At 35.2% G+C, this 20,538-nt stretch overlaps 1 protein-coding gene across 3 annotated transcripts in view; it reads left to right on the top strand.

Annotated features, from left to right (window-relative positions):
• LOC121857094 (chromosome transmission fidelity protein 18 homolog) overlaps positions 1-20,120 on the top strand; it is a 38,171-nt gene extending 18,051 nt beyond the window's left edge. For 2 of the 3 annotated variants that reach the window (XM_042352961.1, XM_042352960.1), the window contains exons 9-21: positions 1,422-1,643; positions 2,654-2,853; positions 5,148-5,276; positions 5,715-5,834; positions 6,536-6,761; positions 9,476-9,646; positions 10,069-10,218; positions 11,169-11,299; positions 11,847-11,985; positions 12,240-12,416; positions 13,970-14,005; positions 16,713-16,770; positions 19,695-20,120. In XM_042352961.1, the coding sequence (XP_042208895.1) occupies positions 1,422-1,643; positions 2,654-2,853; positions 5,148-5,276; positions 5,715-5,834; positions 6,536-6,761; positions 9,476-9,646; positions 10,069-10,218; positions 11,169-11,299; positions 11,847-11,985; positions 12,240-12,416; positions 13,970-14,005; positions 16,713-16,770; positions 19,695-19,795 (1,860 nt within the window). In that variant the 3' untranslated portion in view covers positions 19,796-20,120. The remainder of the gene's footprint in view (positions 1-1,421; positions 1,644-2,653; positions 2,854-5,147; positions 5,277-5,714; positions 5,835-6,535; positions 6,762-9,475; positions 9,647-10,068; positions 10,219-11,168; positions 11,300-11,846; positions 11,986-12,239; positions 12,417-13,969; positions 14,006-16,712; positions 16,771-19,694) is intronic. The other variant, XM_042352962.1, reaches the window with a different exon arrangement.
• Positions 20,121-20,538: the final 418 nt, after the last annotated feature.

Here is a 20,538-nt window from a genome sequence, read left to right on the forward strand (position 1 = left end):
TATATATATATATATATATATATATATATATATATATATATATATATATATATATATATATATAATGTTTTTTTTTCTATTTTTTTACTTTACAATAAGAGGACATCACTATTGTTCAGATTGAATTCAGTTTTTGTGATACTGACAAGTGCTTTTCCTCTGTTTTTGTGACTGAAGTAAGCAGCATAACTTAGAAAATGTCTAGCAAGCTGTTGCTGAAGGCTCCTACAGTATGTCTGGGAAGGTCAATGCGCTCAGGAAAAGCATGTTTCTAGAGGTGAAGCTGCCAGGCTTGTTCTTAATGATGTGGTGAGTGTTGTTAAGTATGTTTTAGGATTGCTTTTTTATTTTTTCGGTGGTACATGTGGGTGTCGGCCTTACTGGAAATGTATCCCATTGAACCCCATGAAATGTATCTCCCGATTAACGATATTTCAATTTGCGATGTATTTTCAGGAATGAAACCCCATCATAAAGTGGGGATAGCTGTACCTGTGGTTCTTATTACATGCCCAAGAAATTTTGAGGTAGTAGGATAGTTATAACATGGCAGGAGTTGTGATATATGAACTTTAAACAAGTAATTTTGACGTCTGTTGAGTCTTCAGTATGATATTCTTTGAAAATTGTTACAAAAGGTCTCTGGTGGCACACACATGCTAGAATATTCTTTACTTTTTGTTTTAACACTTTACAAGGACTGAGGCAGCTGTGTTTCTTTTTAAAAGTGTTAATGCAGTCTTGCAAGATTCAAGATGGCTGTGCCCCTGTGTTGATGGAGGGATCTTTCTAATCCTTGTTTTTTAAAGCTTTATATAATACAGTACTGTATTTTACTGTAAATTTACAGTACAGTATATATATTTTTTCATAAAACAATGAGATTAATTCATTCAGATCCACAAAATGTTTAAGGTCAATAATAGAGATGTAGAGACCATTGTTACTGTGTACAGTATATATTATTTATGACCTTAAATATGGTATTTGTATTCATATCTATAATAGTGTGCTTATTATACCCTTGGTCAGGAACATAACCCCCATTTATATCATTGTATCTCTGGGAAAATCAGTCTTGATTTACATCTTTTCAGCTTCTGGCACCTTTTCAAGGAACGTAACCTGATTTAAGTTTGATGACTGTCTGCATTGATTCAGTAATCTTAATAGATAAAAAGTTACTGGAATTATATATCTAGATAGAAATCTCCAATGGCCAGTATGCTAAAGTTATTGTCATCATTGTCATAGCTATTCTCAGCACTCGTAACGATCAGTTGTTATTTTATGACTGAATGTTTATATTTTTATTACTATTAATCAAGTTGCTTAAATAATAAGGTATGGAAAACTTATTTTGCTTTGGTCATGTTACTTTCCACTCATCATGCCATTACTCAAAATGTCTTTATTAACAGGTTATTCTTCTGTGTGGACCACCAGGGTTAGGAAAGACCACTTTAGCTCACATCATTGCCCGTCATTCTGGGTACAATGTGGTTGAAATGAATGCCAGTGATGACAGATCAGTTGATACATTTAGAACTAACTTGGAAAACGCAACATCTATGAGATCAGTTTTAGGACCAAATCCACGACCTAACTGCTTGATTATAGATGAGATTGATGGTGCTCCTGCTGTAAGTGTTATTGTGCTTTTTTGTTTTAAGATGATAGTGGATAAGATGAGTCTCTTTTGCAGCTCACAGGGGCACAAATGCAATTACAGTATATACCCTGTATATAACTTGATATTGTTCCCCTTTCCTGATTTTTTTGACAAGTAATCTTGCAAAATTATTATATATTTTATTTTTATCTTTCATTAAATGGATTATTGCTTATATAATTTGTCTTTAATATTTTTGTCTGTAATTAAGGACTTATATAACTAATAGGTGGATTGAAATGTGTGTCGAGAGTGAGAACTATGTTAATGGAATGGTTGTTGGGACCTAATGGTTCCCAGGTCTAGCTAGAGGGTGGGAAAACCTAATGACCATAACGGTCTAGCTCAGGGAGTGGATGTCGGGTACATGGTTGCTCCCAGGTTGAGTCTGAGTTCCCTCTCTGCTAATAATTATGGCATCCAGCCATACAACTTAGGGTATTTCAGATTTGCCTGATGACAGCCAGGACACCATGCCATCAGGTTAACTCTTGAAGGCATGGAAAATGGTGATAATGATTGAGTGTGGATTCTGGACAGAAAAATGACATACAGTAGTAGAAGGATACAGAGAATAAGAAATACAGAAATGAGGAGATGTGGAAGTGAAAGCTTGGTAAAAATGTATAATTAGGTGGTATGAAAAAGGGAATGACAAAAGACACAGAAGCATGTGCTAGAAGTGAGGGGGGATAGACATCGAGGAAGCAACATTGTAAGAATGAGTGGAGAGCATGGCCTTTTTTTTGGGGGGGGACATGCCTAAAATGGGTGATGTTGGCTTGTGTGAAGTAACAAGTAAATCTGAGACGTGTCCTTGTTGTAGATGGATAATGACAGGGCAGACACATCTTTTGCAGCAGATAAATTGTGCATGTGTATTTGCTAGTTTCTGGTCATGCTTTATTATGTAGAAAAGGGCAATATTGCCTCACATTGTTCTTAGTTAAAATTCTTGCTCAAATTGCCTCTACTCCACAGCCCTCTATCAATCTTCTAATCAACATGCTTAATGGAAAGGACACTAGTGGGAAAGGAAAGAAGGGAAAACAGAAGAAGGATACCCCAACAGCCTTGAAGAGGCCAGTTATTTGTATTTGTAATGAACTTTATACTCCAGCACTACGACCTCTTCGCCAAATGTCTCTTGTCATTCAGTTCCCGCCAACTCCGACTGCAAGGTTACTATCCGCCCCTCTTTAAACTTATAGAAATTAAGCAGATTTTTATCTTATATATTGGTTTATTAATAGATGTAAATCATATGAATTTGTTAACTTGAAATTGTTTTCCATTTGCCATAATTTCATTACACTCTTATTTATCTATCTGTTATCTAATCCCCTTCTGTTTTGTGTGTGAGGTGGATCGAGGCGTAACGACAGAAATATCAAAGAATGGGGAATATAATAGTGAATGATACAAGACAAGTGTAGAAGGATAGAGCGAAGACAAATAAAAATATCCTCACACACACACAACACACACTTATACATACATATGCTTATATATCCACTTTACATACACACTACTCAGTATGTAAAGTGAATGTTTATTTTTTATATTAATTCAAACTCTTCTGAGCAACTGTGCATACTAGGTTGATTCGTGTTACCTTTACAGTACTGTATAACATTTGGAACAACTCCACTGTTCACAGGCCACAGTTGTTCCTTATTAATTTTTTAATGTGCCACCACAATACTGTTAACTCACATAGTTATTTCTCCACTTTCTTATTCTGTTTCATTCTCATAATTTGAACTTATTTCATAAATATTTCCAATTTATCTCTCATCTCCCATGAGCTCCACATGTCCACTCCATCTTTGCGCACTCTCGTCTGTTTAACTCTCTTATATACAGTAGTTCAGACGGCTCTTACATTTTTTTGCTCAACTTATCAGTTCTCTGAATTCACACAATGCCTCTCAAACCTTTCATTTCTGCTGCTTTCAGTCTTGATTTATCACTACTCAAGTACACAATTTTCACATCCATATTAAAGTTTGAGCAAGCTCTTCTTTATTTGGTGTTTTTGCTAAATTTACACTCAAGCTCCTCCCACTGATTAATGCTCTCAGTGCCCCACTTTTTTTTTCCTTGCTTTACTACAGTATATTGATTTTTCTCCATTTTTGAACAGTGCTCCTAAATTCTTGTTGTTTTTATTGTAAATAAGGTTTGGTAAAATGAGGATGAGTGTGGTTTAGTTTTTTTTACAGTACAGTCGTCCCTCGGTTAACGAACACAATTCGTTCCAGAACGTCATTCATTAACCGAAAATTTTGTTAACCGAAACCATTGTTTCAATGGGATTTTGGGTAATTGGTTCCAGCTCACCGAAAATTACATACAAAGTAAAAATAAATGCAGTAAAGTACACTTAATTTGAGGTGTGTATGTAGAAGGATCCTGGTTGATGATGATGGGAATTAGAAATGGGGGTGGAGGAGAAGGGAGAAGAGAAGGAAGTAGGGGTGGAAGAGAAATCACCCCATGCTTCATGCCCTCATTTCACCCATAAAATTTTAAGTTCACTCGGTGTAATTCAAGATTATTTTCTTTAAATCAACACTGCACTGCACTATATATTGTCAATGTGTAAAATAAATTTCAGAATGACCATTAATTGTACTGTAAAAATATAAAAATAGTTTATGTTCAAGAGAGCCACAAGCAAGATGTTACTCCACTGACCAGAGATACAAACTGACGCCTTGTTGGGTGAGTCAAGTGGCTGATTGGCGCACCAAAAACTAGTTTCCTGTACTGCAGTTATGTTAAATAAGTGTTAAAATGACTAATAATTTTAATATAAAACTTGGAAAATTATTGAATAGTACAACCTTCTTGATATTTACTTAAATGGGAACGAATTTAAGCCCTAGAACCGATTACTGTATTGGCGGACTAATATTCCAGCTGGTGAGCAAGCGAAAACATGTTGACATGATTTCGTAAAAATTTCATTAACCGAATTGAAGATTCTTATGGAAGGTAATTCGTTAACCGAAATTTCGTTAACCGAGGGATCACTGTATACTGTAAACTGGGTATATAAATAATAATAATAATAATCTTTATTGAAAGGATAGTATGAGATCTAGTTTCAGGTGTACAGGTAGTTGGTTGAAGGAGGTTGGATTGGTTAGCTTAGATTCAGGTTTGACTTTTATCTGTCTGGTCTGTACCGTACAGTATATACTTATAATTATTACTAATGAAAAAGGAAGATAGGATTAGCTGTCACAGTGAGAATATCATTCAAACTTGAAACTACAGTACAGTACTTATTTAAAATTTGGATCCTTGGCTGAGAGGGGTGGTTGAAATAGTTTGGTTAGGTTAGAATTTTTTAAAGTAATACGGTATTCAGATTTATTAACTTACTTTCAGAAAAGTGTCATGTTGAATTTTTATAGATTACCAGATTTGTCTTCTTACATAATCACTTCACATTGTTGTGTTACAGGCTAGCACAAAGACTTCTTGAGATTAGTAGGAATCGCCAATTAAAAGCTGACTTGACGGTCCTCATGGCTCTCTGTGATAAAACTGAGAATGACATTCGATCCTGTCTTTCTGTCCTTCAGTTTGTCAGGTACAGTATTTGTAAAAATTATTTTGTTTACACAATTTTTCAGTAGCAAGTACTGTACTGCTTATGTTTGTTACTTCAATTTTGTGTTTTAATATTATCTGTTAGCCAGCCTCCATTTCTTATACCTTAATGTGGAATGCAAGAGGTAAATGAACTTGATGCTGTAACGTAAAATGCCGAGATGAGTAGAGAACGTGGTACATTTAATGGGGATGTTTGAGCCACTCATTTCATAACTGAGTGAAAACACTAAGTATAGGTAGAAAGACTGGCTGTAGAATTGTGAGGTTTGTAAAAAGATAGAGTTTGGGCCCCAGCCCTATTAATTGGATTAGGTTAATTTGAGGGTTTCATAGTTCTGAGGCTTGTTTGATTAGTCATCTAATCTGTGTAAGGTAGTACAGTAGTTATTATCTTCAGAAAATTTTTTATTTTCAGGAGCACAAAGGGTGATCTCAATCTGAGTGACATTGAGGGTGCTGCGGTTGGACAGAAAGACTATCAGCGCTCTTTGTTCACTGTGTGGCATGACATGTTTTCAATACCCAGACCAAAAAAGTAAGTGTATTTGGAACTGGAAATAAGTTATCAATATTTCATCATACTTGTAGTCTGTTTTCACCTACATTAAATGGAACGTGCATATTAACAGTTTTATGGAAAGCAGAACACACTGATAGATAGTGAAAAGTAGTAAGAAAGCTCCAGATGTCACAGGCTATATAGATTTGCTATAAGTTCATTAAAACAAACTGAATCAAAAGAATTCTCCATAAAATATTTGCATCATATCTATTCACTTTACGTAAAAAAAATTCATTCGCATTCCGATCCACACACATTTATCTGTTTACTTTTATTACTTTTATATACATGTCTGTTATTTATTCCTTTTATATATATTCTGGAAATATTCATTATTGTTTTTTGTTTTTTTCACTTTTGCAAGTCCTGTCTCACTTGAACACAGTAGCTTTAATTAAGTGCAATATTTTTCTTTCTTCCTTTCAAGCTGCCAAATGCTTAATAATGTAGAGACCATGCATAGCACAGGTGCTTTTCCCGATGTTCAGCCAACAATCATCATAAATATTCATCCTTATTCTCTGCTTTATATTGAAAATGCAGGAAGAAGGCATCTTTTCTTTTATTTATTAATTTACATACAGAATAAAGTAAATATTATTTTGATGAACATGAAATTGTGTTTATATTGAACTAATTTTGAAAGCACCAATTCATACTTTTCCCCGAAACAGAAGGAGACGAGCAAATCCTCACGAAGTCGAGCATGACGATGGGGTTCTCATCTCCATGCCAGAACTGACTGGAGATCTTGATAACTTTGGTGAGCAGACTAGTCTGGGATTCCGCTTTCAGCGTATACTTCGGACAACTCAGTCATGTGGAGAGTACGAGAAACTTACTCAAGGATGGTTTGAAAATTACCCCAGCATTAAATTTAAAAACACCAACATGGAGCCAGTAAGTAATATATTGCAATGACTTTCCATCGTAGAATTCATTAACAATTGAATTACTTATTCTTATATTTTCACCGCTTCTGGAAAAATAATAAATTAAGTCAAGTCTCCTTAATTGCCAACATATTTTCCCTGCCAGCCCTCTTTGGAAGATTGATAACTACAGTATAGCAAAATAAATATTTGCAAGGAAAGACCATTTAGTATAATGGCACTGAATGGAGAAGAGCTTTAGGTTTTGAATGATTTTAAGGAGTTTTGTATGATGTTCAGTGAAGATGGAAAAGTGGAAGCTAATAATGTTAATGAATGCAAGAAAGATGAGGAAATAAATTCTTAAGAGCAATGATAAATGTGATGACTTTTATTTTAGAGTTTGTAAACAGATTTACTTTATATACAGGGTATACTGGGTATGAATTTTGAAGTTTTGGAGTACATTAGTGATAGGTTTGAATTGAGAGTATTATGACAGTTTAAGGGTGAAGAATGTAGACATAAAAAGAATGCTTTGGTAGGAAAGCTCTCGTGTAATAAAAGATGCGAGAGTGTAAAGTAATCTCCTCGTTAACCGGACTCTTCAATTCCCAGAACTCTCCAATAGCTGGAGTGAATTTTTTAGCCTGATAAATTCCTGGAAAAATCTCTCCATTATGGGCATGGGAATGAATTTTCTGGGAATTCTGAGAGATTGCCGTAGGCTCACTCGGTTCGCATTCTGCTGCCATTGTACAGTACAAGGTTGTTCCATGCTCGCTGCTGTTTTTGCATATACTGTAATTTGTGATGTGCAGTGCTGTACATTACTGTACCAGGACACAATCAGCCAAGAATACAGTGTTAAAGTAGTGTTAAATGATTGTAGTACAGTACAATATACTGTACTATACATTGAGTAAGTGTGAAGTACTGAACAAGCAGACTGGTCAATGTATGCCTACTGTAGGCTAGTATGTAGAGGTGTATGTATAGTATACAGTGTGTGTAAAATCCCTCTTTCATCTAGAGGAGAGGAGAGTGACAGCAACACCTGCTACAGGAGATGGCACAGGACAAATGTATACCATCCTGTATCATCATACAGATGGTCCTCATTATAAGTGGTTAATAGGAACCCCCCCAAAAAGCCACTGATAATGAACCCACTTATAAAGGGGAATTAATTCCCATGAGAATTAATAGAAGCAGGTTCTAATGAGGAACATCACATTGTAAGTGACACTCATGAAGTTTAATTTGATATCTTTTAACATTTATATAACCTTAGAAACATTTGTTATACATTTGATTACACATTATTTCACGAAATATTTAACTTTTATAACTTATTTAAGGTACTTGAAGCCATTTGGGGTCGGTGTGTTGATGCAGCTCAAGCTACCTAACCATGAACACATAGACATATTTCAGTCAAAATGAAAGTGGTTCGTTGAGACATGCTCCCCACTTTTCTAACGACATGTAACTTCTCATTTCACGTCCATCCCATAGCTACTACACCTCTTTTTAGCCGCTACACTTCCTTGCTTCAGTTTGGAACTGATGGCTACAAAAATAATCCACCAATGTCACCAAAGACACAACAAAGATGATAATTATAGTCTTTGGAGCATTTCAAAATAATGCCTGTGGTGTGGATGCGGGTGACTGGTACTTAGCATGCATAGCACAGATGAGAAGGATGAACTTTAAGAGAGTGGGAGGCAGGCGGGAATCTCAATCGCTCAAACACTTGTGCTCCCGATGATCCACGGATTTTGGCCTTAGAATCCTCTTAACTTCAGAGACTTTTTATGTGTAGTTCCACAGTTATTTGATCACTTAAGTGCAAAACCACTTATAATGAAGACACTTACAACAGGGACCCCCTGTATCACCATTTGTCCTGCCTGCATCACAAGCCCAAGTCAATAGCATCTGCTGGTGAATGCAGTACAGTATAGTGTTTACATTACTAGTATATTTTGTTTATTTACAATACAATATACTGCATTGTACGTGTACAGTGGTGTTATTTACAATACAGTATTCTGTATTGTACGTGTACAGTGGTGTTTGCATAAATAAATACAGCTCTGTCTCTGTTTGTACGAAATCTTTCCCGAGTACCCAGAAAAATTCTGGGGATGTGCAATAGTGTCTGTCCATACGAGATGCATAGTTTAGACTCGGAAAACTTACCCCAGCGCAGTACCTTGAAAAATTCCGGTGATGTGCAATTTTTTCTGGGGAAGAGAAAATTCATCTCCATACCCAGAAATTTCTCATTCCTGGAACAGCTCAGAACTAATTATTCTGGCTAATGGGGATTTGACTGTATTAAGATGATATGGTCATATACTGTATAGTACTTAGTAGGTGAGAGATGGGTGAGGGAGATTTATAATAGCTTGATTGGAGTTACAAAAGAAAGAAGACCAAGAAAGCTGTGACATTGTTAGAAGAATGGTTGTCTGTCTCATATGGTGGAATTGTTTCATGCATGATAGTAATGGTATGTATAACCATAGTTTTGGTAGAATTTTCTTATATTATTTGCTGAACAAATGATCTACATTCCAATTACTGTGCTTGTCGTTATCACACATTTTCCTTTTACTTTGCAGTTATCTTTACCATAATCTTTTTATCACTCGCTTTACAAACTGCCGTCTAATTTATTTATTTATTTATTTTTTTTTTTTTCAGAGGAATAATTACTACATTTCTTTGCAGGTTAAAATGGGTCTTGATTGGGCAGCCTTTACAGACTTGTTGCAAAAGGAGATAATGCACACTCAGTCATGGACTTTGATGGCCTTTCTACCTTATGCCTGTGTGTCATATCACCTACTCTTCGCCAGCCACCAGTGGCCTAAAATACAGTACCCGAATCAGATGTATGAGGTAATGTCTTTATTTTATATTTATTTATTTATTTTTATCACACACACACACAGAATTGATATTTTCACATTTTTGTAGAGTAATAGTAAATACTTCTCAGCTGCCATGTCTCTGATTTTTCTAACTATTTCTGTCAGAACAGATGCATCAGATGTAGGACTGGGTGCTGTATTGTCACAGTACAAGAGACTGGAAATGTATTAGATCGACTGCATTTGCAAGTTGGGAACTATTTAAACATGGAGTATAGATATGCTGCCATATAAAAGGAATGTCTAAGAATTGTTTGGGTGATAATAAGTTGTGGGAAGTAACATGGGTAAAGGTGAACATTGGTAGATATTTAGTGTATGTAAACACCATTATAAAGTGACAACAGGTCACAAAATCACACAAGGTATGTTAAGTTTTTTCTCCCATAGACAAATCAGAAAATGATAAAGAACAAGAACCTACAAGCAGCCATGATAAATGAGATGAGTCCCATGACCCGGGTGTTTGTGGGAGCAAGTCCACTTGTGCAAGATATTCTTCCTTACCTCTTCCACATCATCCAGCCCAATCTACGTCCAGTAAGTTTTTGATACAGCGTTTCCTTATAGTTCTTTATACTGTACTGAATAGTATTTCATTTTTGTCATTATTCTTAAATTAATTAGCAGCATGGATTTTAATATGAAGGTGTGGAATAACAATGCCTGAGGTGGGGAAACTTTTGAGGTTGGAGGTCCAGATTTCAATTATAAGAGCTCTTTGGGGCTACCTTTTACATTCAGTATTAGTAATAATCTATGAAGATAATATATAACCTCTAAATTTCATCCAGATCTGTCAATAAATTCTATACCCCATGAGAGGAGGGAGAGAGAGAGACTGGAGTAGGGTCGCGGTTCACCCCGAGACCCTCAGCGTGGCCCGGGTGCCACAGTTCCCCACCCCGATTTAGACCATTAATAGAAAGATCTCATAATGCTACTTTAGATTGTTCTTTTATCTTCAACATTCAGTTTTTCCTCTGAAAAGAAAATCCAATTCATATACACATAACTATAAAAACAAACCTTTGAATAAGACACGATCCCAGACTTCATAGTTGCCAAGTAGATTTGTAAGCTTGTTGAAGAATTACTATTGTTTGAATTAAATAATATATTGAAGTTCCATGCCATAAAGGGTAAGCTGCATTAGAAATGTTTTTATATTCATTAAAATAATTTAGTATTTCATTAGGGAGATACTTGGGATTTCCCTGTTTATTTCTTATCTCTTATGACCTATGAGGCATTTTTCAATTGCCTATTGAGATTCCTCCCAGAATACCTCTTGGTAAAGCTATCCTTGTCAGGAAGCCATCTGCCTTGAGTTAGGAATACTGACCTTCACAGGTCAATGAAAGTGCATAAATATCTATTTGTGCATTAAAAACACATGTTTGCCTCTTTTTCCATTATCTTAACAATTATCTGTACAGTACATAGTTCTCATAATTTTATTAGATAATTGTTTATAATTTTCTTACCAGGTGAATACTCAGTTATATAGTAAACAAGAAAAAGAGGAGATGACTGGATTGATCAACACAATGATAAGTTACAACCTTACCTACACCCAAGAGAGGAACTTAGAAGGACAATACTCCTTTGTTTTAGATCCGTAAGTTACTTAATTCTTTTAAAGTATTCAAGCAGAGGGAGAGAACTAGATATTGAGTATGTTGGAGTTTGAAATATATGATAGGGAATTCTTTTAGTTTCAAGTCAAGGGAGTTAACCCCAAGGCTTTGGGTCACATCATATGACGTGCTTCTGTAAGAGCTTTGGGTCAAGTCATATAACGTGCATCTGTGTGAGCCATTATGTCTGATAACCCTAAATCTGGTACAGTACTGTACTTAGAAACGCTTAAATTTTTATTGGGGCAGATTATGGAAAAGTACAGTTGTTTTGTTTGTTTTTCTCTCGGGAGAAGGTGTAGAATTTAGCCCACTGGAGACAGCAGTTTGGGGATTCATTAGTCCGGGGGAGACGTCAACTTCACGGATAATATGCAGGCTTTTTTCTTTTCTTTTTTTCAGACAAAAAAAGTGCATCTTATATGCTGTAAAATACGATAATTGATTCTTGTGTAAGTTGATATAAGGTTGTGATGCTAGGTAACTATCTACAGTATACTGTATTGCTATTCAAGTCTATTCTTTCAGGAACATGGAAGAAGTTGTCCACTTTCCGGATATTAAGCCATCTAAACAGCTTTCTTATGCTACTCGACAGCTTATATCCCGGGAAATTGAAATAGAGAAAGTGCGCAGAGCAGAGGCATACTTTATTAATCAAAAACTGGTAAGAGCTGATGAACTGTTCATAATGAACACTAGCAATATGGTGATAAATGCTAGTTTTCAGTAGTATTTTTCCACACATGGCAGATTGGTCTTGCAAAATTTACTTATAAAAGTCTTTATTTTTTTCTGCCAGCCTTTGTAATTTCTTGGGTCATTAGAGTAGATTCATAAGTCGAATGAGAACAGAGAAAAGGACAGAATCATGGAAAGTTTATTTGGCACAATATAATTTTTATCGATTAACTTTTTCAGAATGAAGAAGCCAGATTTAAAGCCAAAGTTAATGTTAAGGCTTCTTCATCAGCCCTGCAGAAAAAGGACAAAGTAACAGAGAAAAGCTCCTCAGAGGTCATCACACCTCCAAACAGTTCACTGCCAAATCATTTGCAAAAGATAAAACCTAAACATATTGAAACTCTTGCTTTAGAGGTGAGTGTCATTTTCCATTTTTCTCAGATAATTTTTAATTAATTCAGAGAATAAATGAACGCTTAAAAGGTGTAGCAGTAAACAAGAATAATTCTTCTTAGTTTAGTATTGTATTATTATGTACAGTTGCAAACAAAAGTCTTGTTGCCTCTCCTGCTTCTCCACGAACCCTGAGATTCAGACTTGTGAATCCAGGGCATTTATGGACAGAATAATGCATCAGTGTTTACTACTTTGGGTTCACGAGGTTTGTGGAACAGCAGTAGAGGTGACAGGACTTTGGACCGCAGCCACACATGCATATTTGATATTTAAATTGTAATTTAGCAGAAGAAAGTTCTTAATGGTCAGTACAGTAATACTCCGGATAGCGCTCAGGATACATTCCTGGATAATGGAGCGCTATCCAAAACAGCGCTCTAAGGGGTCATTATACCATTGCATATGGAGATGCTTTTCTGATGACATTAACTTTTACCTGTGAGATATTTACAATATTGTATGTGAAGGGTACAGATATCAATAATCACAGATTGTTAAAGTAATGTAACTTTACTAATTAATGAATAACAAATAAACAATATTGTATCATGAATTACAGTTGTTTGATGAATAATAGTGATGATTGTAGAATGCGTGTGAGAGGCAGCACGTTAGCAAGGTGCAGTGGGTGGGTGGGAGGGAGGGAGGCAGGCAGGCAGGCAGATGGAAGGCCGTGGAGATCATACGGCTCTGCTTGTGCTGAAGCTAATCTAAATCTGCATCACTAAAATTATGATTTAGGTTGTGATAATAGAGGTAGTAGTGGTGAGGCATCCATCAGTTTCTTTGGTAAAACTGCCAGACACTATTGAACAGCTGATATCTCTCCACAAATTAAGTGTAAGCATAAATGAGCATCTGCACAATACTATTTCTTGGTATCATTTGCACTCACACACATACTCAATAATTTGGAAATATTACAATAAAACTTATCACCTAATATTATATTTGTACTTGCAGTCATATGTTATTAATTTTGCTGATAAATTGTCAACTATGAATTATGAGTAAACTAAATATGGTATTAAATTTATTTTATTTTTATTTTTATTTGTTTATTTTTCTCACAGTATGCTTTATTTAGTTACATGAATACTACTTAGATTATATTATCATTACATGAATATTGAGATCATTTGTTATTAGTACCAGGATCTTCAGAACACAAAAATAAAGATCCCTGTTTGTTCTGTGGCTCAATCCTTTGGGACAATTTTTAGGATTATTTTACTGTAATCAGTTTAATATTACTTGAGGGAAACACTTATATTCAGTTTACTAAACCATTTCTAACTGTCTATTGTCTTTAAGCATCTCATGTTTTTGTTTTTTTAATTATTACTGAATTATTATTTTTTCACTCAAAACAACACTTCAGACAGTTAACAAGACTTTGATAGATTAATGTTTGCACATTAGTTTATAGCTTTATGTATAGTACTATTTGTACTGTATGTGTTTTGACCAAAATATTTTACTAAAACAAACTAATGAATGATATTCCACAGGAAAGCAGTAAGATTGGATCTGGAGAAGTTGTACAGGTAAGATAACAATGTGAAAGTTGAAGTCTTTTGATTTACTTTTTAAACTTTTCAGTAAAATGTTTCCATAATTAGGAGAATGTATTACATTATTACAAATTAGTTACAAAATGATGTATATACAGTAATTATCCCATTAGCCAGAATCTCCTGTCCCCAGAACTCTCCAATAGTAGGAATGAATTTTGAGCCTACTGGGAAAACTCTTCCCATTCCAGGCATGGGATCAAGTTTCCAAGGATCAAATCATATACATTTTCCTGAAAATTCGGAGAAAAAATCTCTACTCTGGGTATGGGAAATTTTTTTTCAAGAGTTCCGAGAGATTGCAACATGCTCCAATTCGTCCGCACGTTTCCCCACTTTCTGGGTGCATGGGTGAGCTAGCTGCTTGGGTAATTTAGGCCATAAGCTCATGCACTTAGTTCATATTCTGTTGCCATTGTACAAGGTTGTTCCCTCGCTTGCTGCTTTTTTGCATACAATTTATGTTGTGCAATACTCTACATTAGTGTACCAGAACACAATTGGCCAAAAATACAGTGTTAAAGCAGTGCTAAGACATAAAACGTGATACAGTTACATATACTGTACATGTACAGTATACGTATGCTTACTATAGGCTAGAGTGGAGAGGTATACAGTGCCTGTATACTCCCTCCAGAAGGAGGGAGAGGAAAGTGACAGCTGGTAACACCTGGTACAGTAGATGATCATGACAAAGACAGGCCATCCTGTATCATCTTATCACCATTTGGCAGCAGGGCTTCTGCAGTGAAAGTATCCAACATTCTTTAGCAATAAAGAAAAAAAATGGTATTTTGCAAAAAAAGAAATACATTATACTGTACTGTATATACTGTATATATATTTTTTCAATTAAAATACAATACTGTACAAGTATCCCGCGAGATACGAAAATTCGCTTACCCCTGTATACGTATTTCCTAAATTACCACCTCTTTTTCGTATTATGAGAACTTCTCCTGCTTATACGAATTTAGGCCCCAGCAAAAATTCAAATTGTTTATTCCTGGGAGTCAGCTGGGGTAGGCACATCTCCCTAGCTCTCCACTACCAGGATGAGGTAGGAGTTATGTTATGGTTATTTTTCAACTTTTAATTTTGGGTATATAAACATAACTTTTTTCAATTTTTTTTCATTCAGTTACTTGCACACAATCCTACATACATAATTTGGAAAAAAGTAAAAGAAATGCTGTAACTATCATAATGTCAAAATCATAAAGGGAATAAACATTTCTTTGTGTGTGAGATCAGGTAGAAAAGTGTTGCTTAGGGTTGGCAGAGGTGGCCGGGCTGCATTGCTATGAGGACGCTTGAGGGTGGCCACGCATGAAGCAGCCAGTGTCAGTGTAAATGGTGCCACTGGCATCTGTGTTAAACTTTGATTTAGATTTTCCTTTATAGCTTTAGCATATTTTCATCTAGATAATATTTTACTAATGTATTTTGTGTGTTAGGTAGTAAATTACAGTAGTTGTGTACTATTTATCATTCAATAGGCAGGCTTTTTCTTGTTTGTGAATCGATTTTGTGTTTTCGGGGTATGATATTGGGGGTATTTTTGTCATTGGGGATCTGAACCTCATTTTTCCCATGTTCCTCTATTTGAGATATGAAAATTCACCTAAAGAATGTTTTTTTTTTTCTTCCTAACCCATTCATATATTGAGGGATATCTGTAATAGAAAAATATTGTCTCGTAAGGTACGTACTGTAATGCATTTATAACTTAAATTTCATTCAATTGCTTCAAATATATGATACAAGGTACCTGTGTTCCCCTAATTTTTTTAACATTTTAGGTTAGTAAAAATCTGTGGGGCTACCGGATATGAAAATTTACTTGCCCATTGGGGTTTGTGCAAATAAGTGTAGCTCTGTGTCTGTGGAGTTTAGACTGGGAAAAGTTTTCCTAGTATAGGGTGGAAAATTCCACTGTGTTGGCTGTGACTCAACTACATTCAACTTTATATAAACTCTTCAGGATTATTTTAGTGAAAAAATGGTGTGTAAATTAATTAGAACTGATCTTGTAGAATCCATTATTTATTTTATAAATTTTTTCATAAAAGAATGGAATCCCCATCAATATATTGTGTCAAAATATTTTAGTTAAGAATCTTTTATTGAAATAATGTTGTAGAGAATTTATTCAGGATCATTATGGTGCCAAATTTATCTCTTGAACACAATTAGAACAGGTGCTGTGGATAAAAGTTTCTATACTTTTTCACTAGCCGTAAATATTTTCGTTTGTGACTGCGGCCTAAATGTAATCAGACAATGTTTATCCAAGCGAGAAACACCCAGGAAACATTCTGGGGATGTGCGTGATGCATAGTTTAGACTCTCAGAAAACTTTCCCCAGTACATGTATAGGGTATTGGGAAAAATTCTGGGATGTGTGACTTTTTCCAGGGACGAGAAATTCGTCTCGGTACCATACCCAGGAATCTCTCATTCCCAGAAGAGCTCTGCACCAATTATTCTGGCTAACAGGGGTATCACTATGTTAAATATAATTTACTATACTGTATTATGACAACCTTATTTTAGTATGGTTTTATTTACTTCTTTTAAATTAATTGTAAATCTCTAAGATTAGTTTCCTGTTTGTAGATTATTAATATTATTATTATTGCTATAAATTTAATCCTTTCTTTCTGTCGCTTTATTTTAGGCCCCTCGAGACTTCTTTGGCAGAATTATAAATCGGCCTGTGAATCAACAGATAAATAGTAAGTTCAGAATTATTTAACTCATTATAGTTACTGTAGAAAGATGACTATGTACAATACAGTAGTAGCTTTATTTCCAATCTTGAGAATTGTAACAAAGGTTTCAGCATTCTATTAATGGAAAAAGAGTGTTTAAAATAAAAAAATGTCATGCATAGCTCCTGATTTACAACAGAGAGCTATGGTCTATTTTCGGCCAAAAGCCAAGTCAGATTAAATGCATACATCATGATTTTTAATTCTTAGTAACAAAAGTTTAAGAGGCTATAAAGGAGTAAAACATATAAATATGTTTTGTTTAGTTATATATTCAGGCTGACAAACCAAACTACAGTATGCCAGGCATTATGAATCTATGTTACTTATGTTTACTGAACATGGATACAGTGGTCCCTCGGTTAACGAACACAATTCGTTCCAGAAGGTCGTTCGTTAACTGAAACCATTGTTTCAATGGGATTTTGGGTAATTGGTTCCAGCTCACCGAAAATTACATAAACTAAAAATAAATGCAGTAAAGTACACTTACTTTGAGGTGTGCATGTAGAAGGCTCCTGGTTGATGATGATGATGATGGGAATTAGAATGGGGGTGGAGGAGAAGGGAGAAGAATGCATTGGGGTGGAAGAGATGTCACCCCATGCTTCGTGTTGCCATTTCACCATAAAATTTTAGTTCACTTGGTGTAATTCAAGAGTATTTTCTTTAAATCAACACTGCACTGCATTATATATTGCCAATATGTAAAATAAACTTCAGAATGACCAATAATTGTACTGTAAAAACGTAAAAATAGTTTATGTTCAAGAGAGTCTCAAGCAAGATGCTTCCTCCACTGAGCAGGGACACACACTGACACCATTTTGGGTGAGTCAAGTGGCTGTTTGGCACGCTAAAAACTAGTTCCCTCTTCTTCAATTATGTCAAATAATTGTTAAAATGACTAAAAAATTTAATATAAGACTTGGAAAATTATTGAATAGTACAACCTTCTTGATATTTACTCAAATGGTAACGAATTTAAGCCCTAAAACCGATTACTGTATTGGCGGACTAATACTACAGCTGGTGAGCAGGCAAATGCAGGCAAAAACGTGTTGGGAAAAATTCGTAAGGAATTCGTTAACCGAGGCGTTCGTTAACCGAGGGATCACTGTATTCCGCATCCAGTTAGTGGATGAGTGTTACCGACTGGGCATCTTGGTTGCTCGAGCCGTGAACAGAGACGGGAAAAATTAAGTTGTTCGCAGTCACATTTCCCGCCTCTGCTGACGGCCATGTACCCTGTAATATTGCAATGTGATTCTGATCTTTTAAAATGTTAGTTTTTGCATAATGTAGTATTACTGATATGTAATTTGTCTTAGTATGCCTTACTGTGGGTAAAAATAAGTATATATTAAATGTGTCCTCCGAAAGCGTGAATTTGCTACCAGAGTTTAACAGTTAATTCATGTATAAGATTTCTGATAAACTTTCTACGTGCTCATGTTTGAAATAATGAATGTATGTATCCTTATATAATTTAGCTAAATATCTTTCTCGTCAGAAACGGTCATCCCAACGATTATGAATAAATTCATTTAGAAATACATCATTACTTCAGGATGAAATCAGATAGATTTGCAACAGCCAATCAGCTGTATATCTTGAGGAGGGGGCGGGGCATCTCTTCTCAGCGGGGAGAAATGCACTATAATAACTATGTCAATACTGTAGTTGCTTCCCTTGATTTTTTCTATAAATTATATTCATGTGTGGTTTATCTGTCACACGTAAAAAATGTGATCAGGTATTTTTCACCAGCATAGGCAGTTTCCCCATGTTTGGCAACACTGTTTAAATTTGTGATTACATAGTCACTTTTCAGACTTGGCATTGATATCTACTGTATGTACTTTAAGATGGGATATCGATGTATTAATGAGGTAAAGTACAGTATGACAATATTATTCCCAATATATTAATGGAAATCACAAATATACCACTGTGGCAACCTGTGCAAACTGTTAGTGTAATCATGTAAAATATTACAAATATATTTCTAATAAAAAAATACAGAACTTGAGTGATTTGGCTGGTTCTTGAGTGAACCTACTGTATGATACATGTTGTGTGGGTCCTTATTCATGCGTTTTGCCTTTATATTTGAACATGTAATAGATTAAGCAAAACATAAATCAGTTTAATGTACAGTAACGTTATTCATCTGTGTGAGTACCAGAACTGTACTGTATTGTATAGTTTGTATTTGAATTGTATATAATATTTTACACGATTACACTAGCGGTTTGCACAGGTTGCCACGGTGGTATATTTGTAATTTCCATTAATATATCTGTAATAATAAATATTGTCATACTTCATTTATACATCTATATCCTAGTTGAAACTACAGACCAAAATCATAATCCAACAACTCGCCAATATTAATAATATTTGATTCCCATATTTAAATAATTTTGTAAGAGTGTATTTTCATTTGGTCCATTTCATAAATATATTTCATCTTTACACACTGTAGGTGTGAGATTCATGCATGAATCCCCAAAAGCCAAGCTGAATAATTTGCCGTAACTGGTAACTGTCATAAACCACCAAGGCTAGCCGACGACTTATAGAATAATGGAGGAAAAGTAGACCTTGTTTATAGTATACATAGGCTACTAGATTAAGCTATAAATCTTCACTGCAAATGACATATCAGCAAAAATTTTAATACAATCCCCCAAATCTAATTCCTGTAGGTGACTGTATAAAATCTACCAGTTGATAGGGATTTTAGTAATGCAAACACTGAAATTATAATCCTTATCTCCCATTTTACTCCTCTCTTCCCTTACTCTACAGTAATTTCCCCCTCCACTAATCACCCTCTATACCCCTCGCTCATTTCTGATAAGTAATATTATTTCCCATTCCAGATCTAAATAATGAAATCGTCAAGAGTGATATATGGTTCCGTTTCAAGGAAGGTTATAGTAATGCAGTCAGAAAGCCTATCAAGATGAAGAATTTGGTCTGAACATATCACATACCGAAGATTACCAACATTTAATTCTTATGATATATTTTCTGTAGTCTATTGTTATTAATTTTCTGTATACTATTATTGAAAACCTTCCTTTATCCCTAACCCTTGAAACTCCTCCTTTTTTTACCTTACATTATTTCCACCCCCTTTATCCATAATTTTACTCCCTCCCCTTCAAACTCCCCTTTTTATGCAAAGCTCCCCATTTCACCCCTACCCATGAAAAAAAAAAAAAATGTGTGTGTGTGTGTTACGACCTGCCTCGGTCGTACCAAAATTTTATCAAATTACGTATTTTCGAGTCAACGTCAGTGATTGCACTGTGTACTGACAAAATTTTCGTTTGTAATTCACTTTAAAATGGCTGGCAAGCTTAAAAGTGAGAGTTTTGTGGTGCTGAAAAGAAAAAGAGACCCATTTTAGATTTTCTATGTATTATTTAAGCATTTTCGACTTACAACCTGGATTTGGGTCCCTAACCCCGTCATAAGTCGAGGAGGAGCTGTATATGGTCATAGAGGTATACCTACCATATAAGTCGACTCCCCAACTCCAGCAGCTGTCAAGTGTTGTGAAGGACCAAGTCAACCATCAAAACACATACATAAACAGGTGAACAGTCAAACAAGCCACTCTATACATGACATCACATACAACATCATGAGTGACTGACTCAACAATCACAAAAACACTGAACTCAGTTGATTTCCTGCTCATTCCACCACAGCCCACAC

This window comes from Homarus americanus, unplaced genomic scaffold (assembly GCF_018991925.1).
Source record: "Homarus americanus isolate GMGI-L3 unplaced genomic scaffold, GMGI_Hamer_2.0 scaffold20465, whole genome shotgun sequence".
Taxonomy (NCBI): Eukaryota; Metazoa; Arthropoda; class Malacostraca; order Decapoda; family Nephropidae; genus Homarus; species Homarus americanus.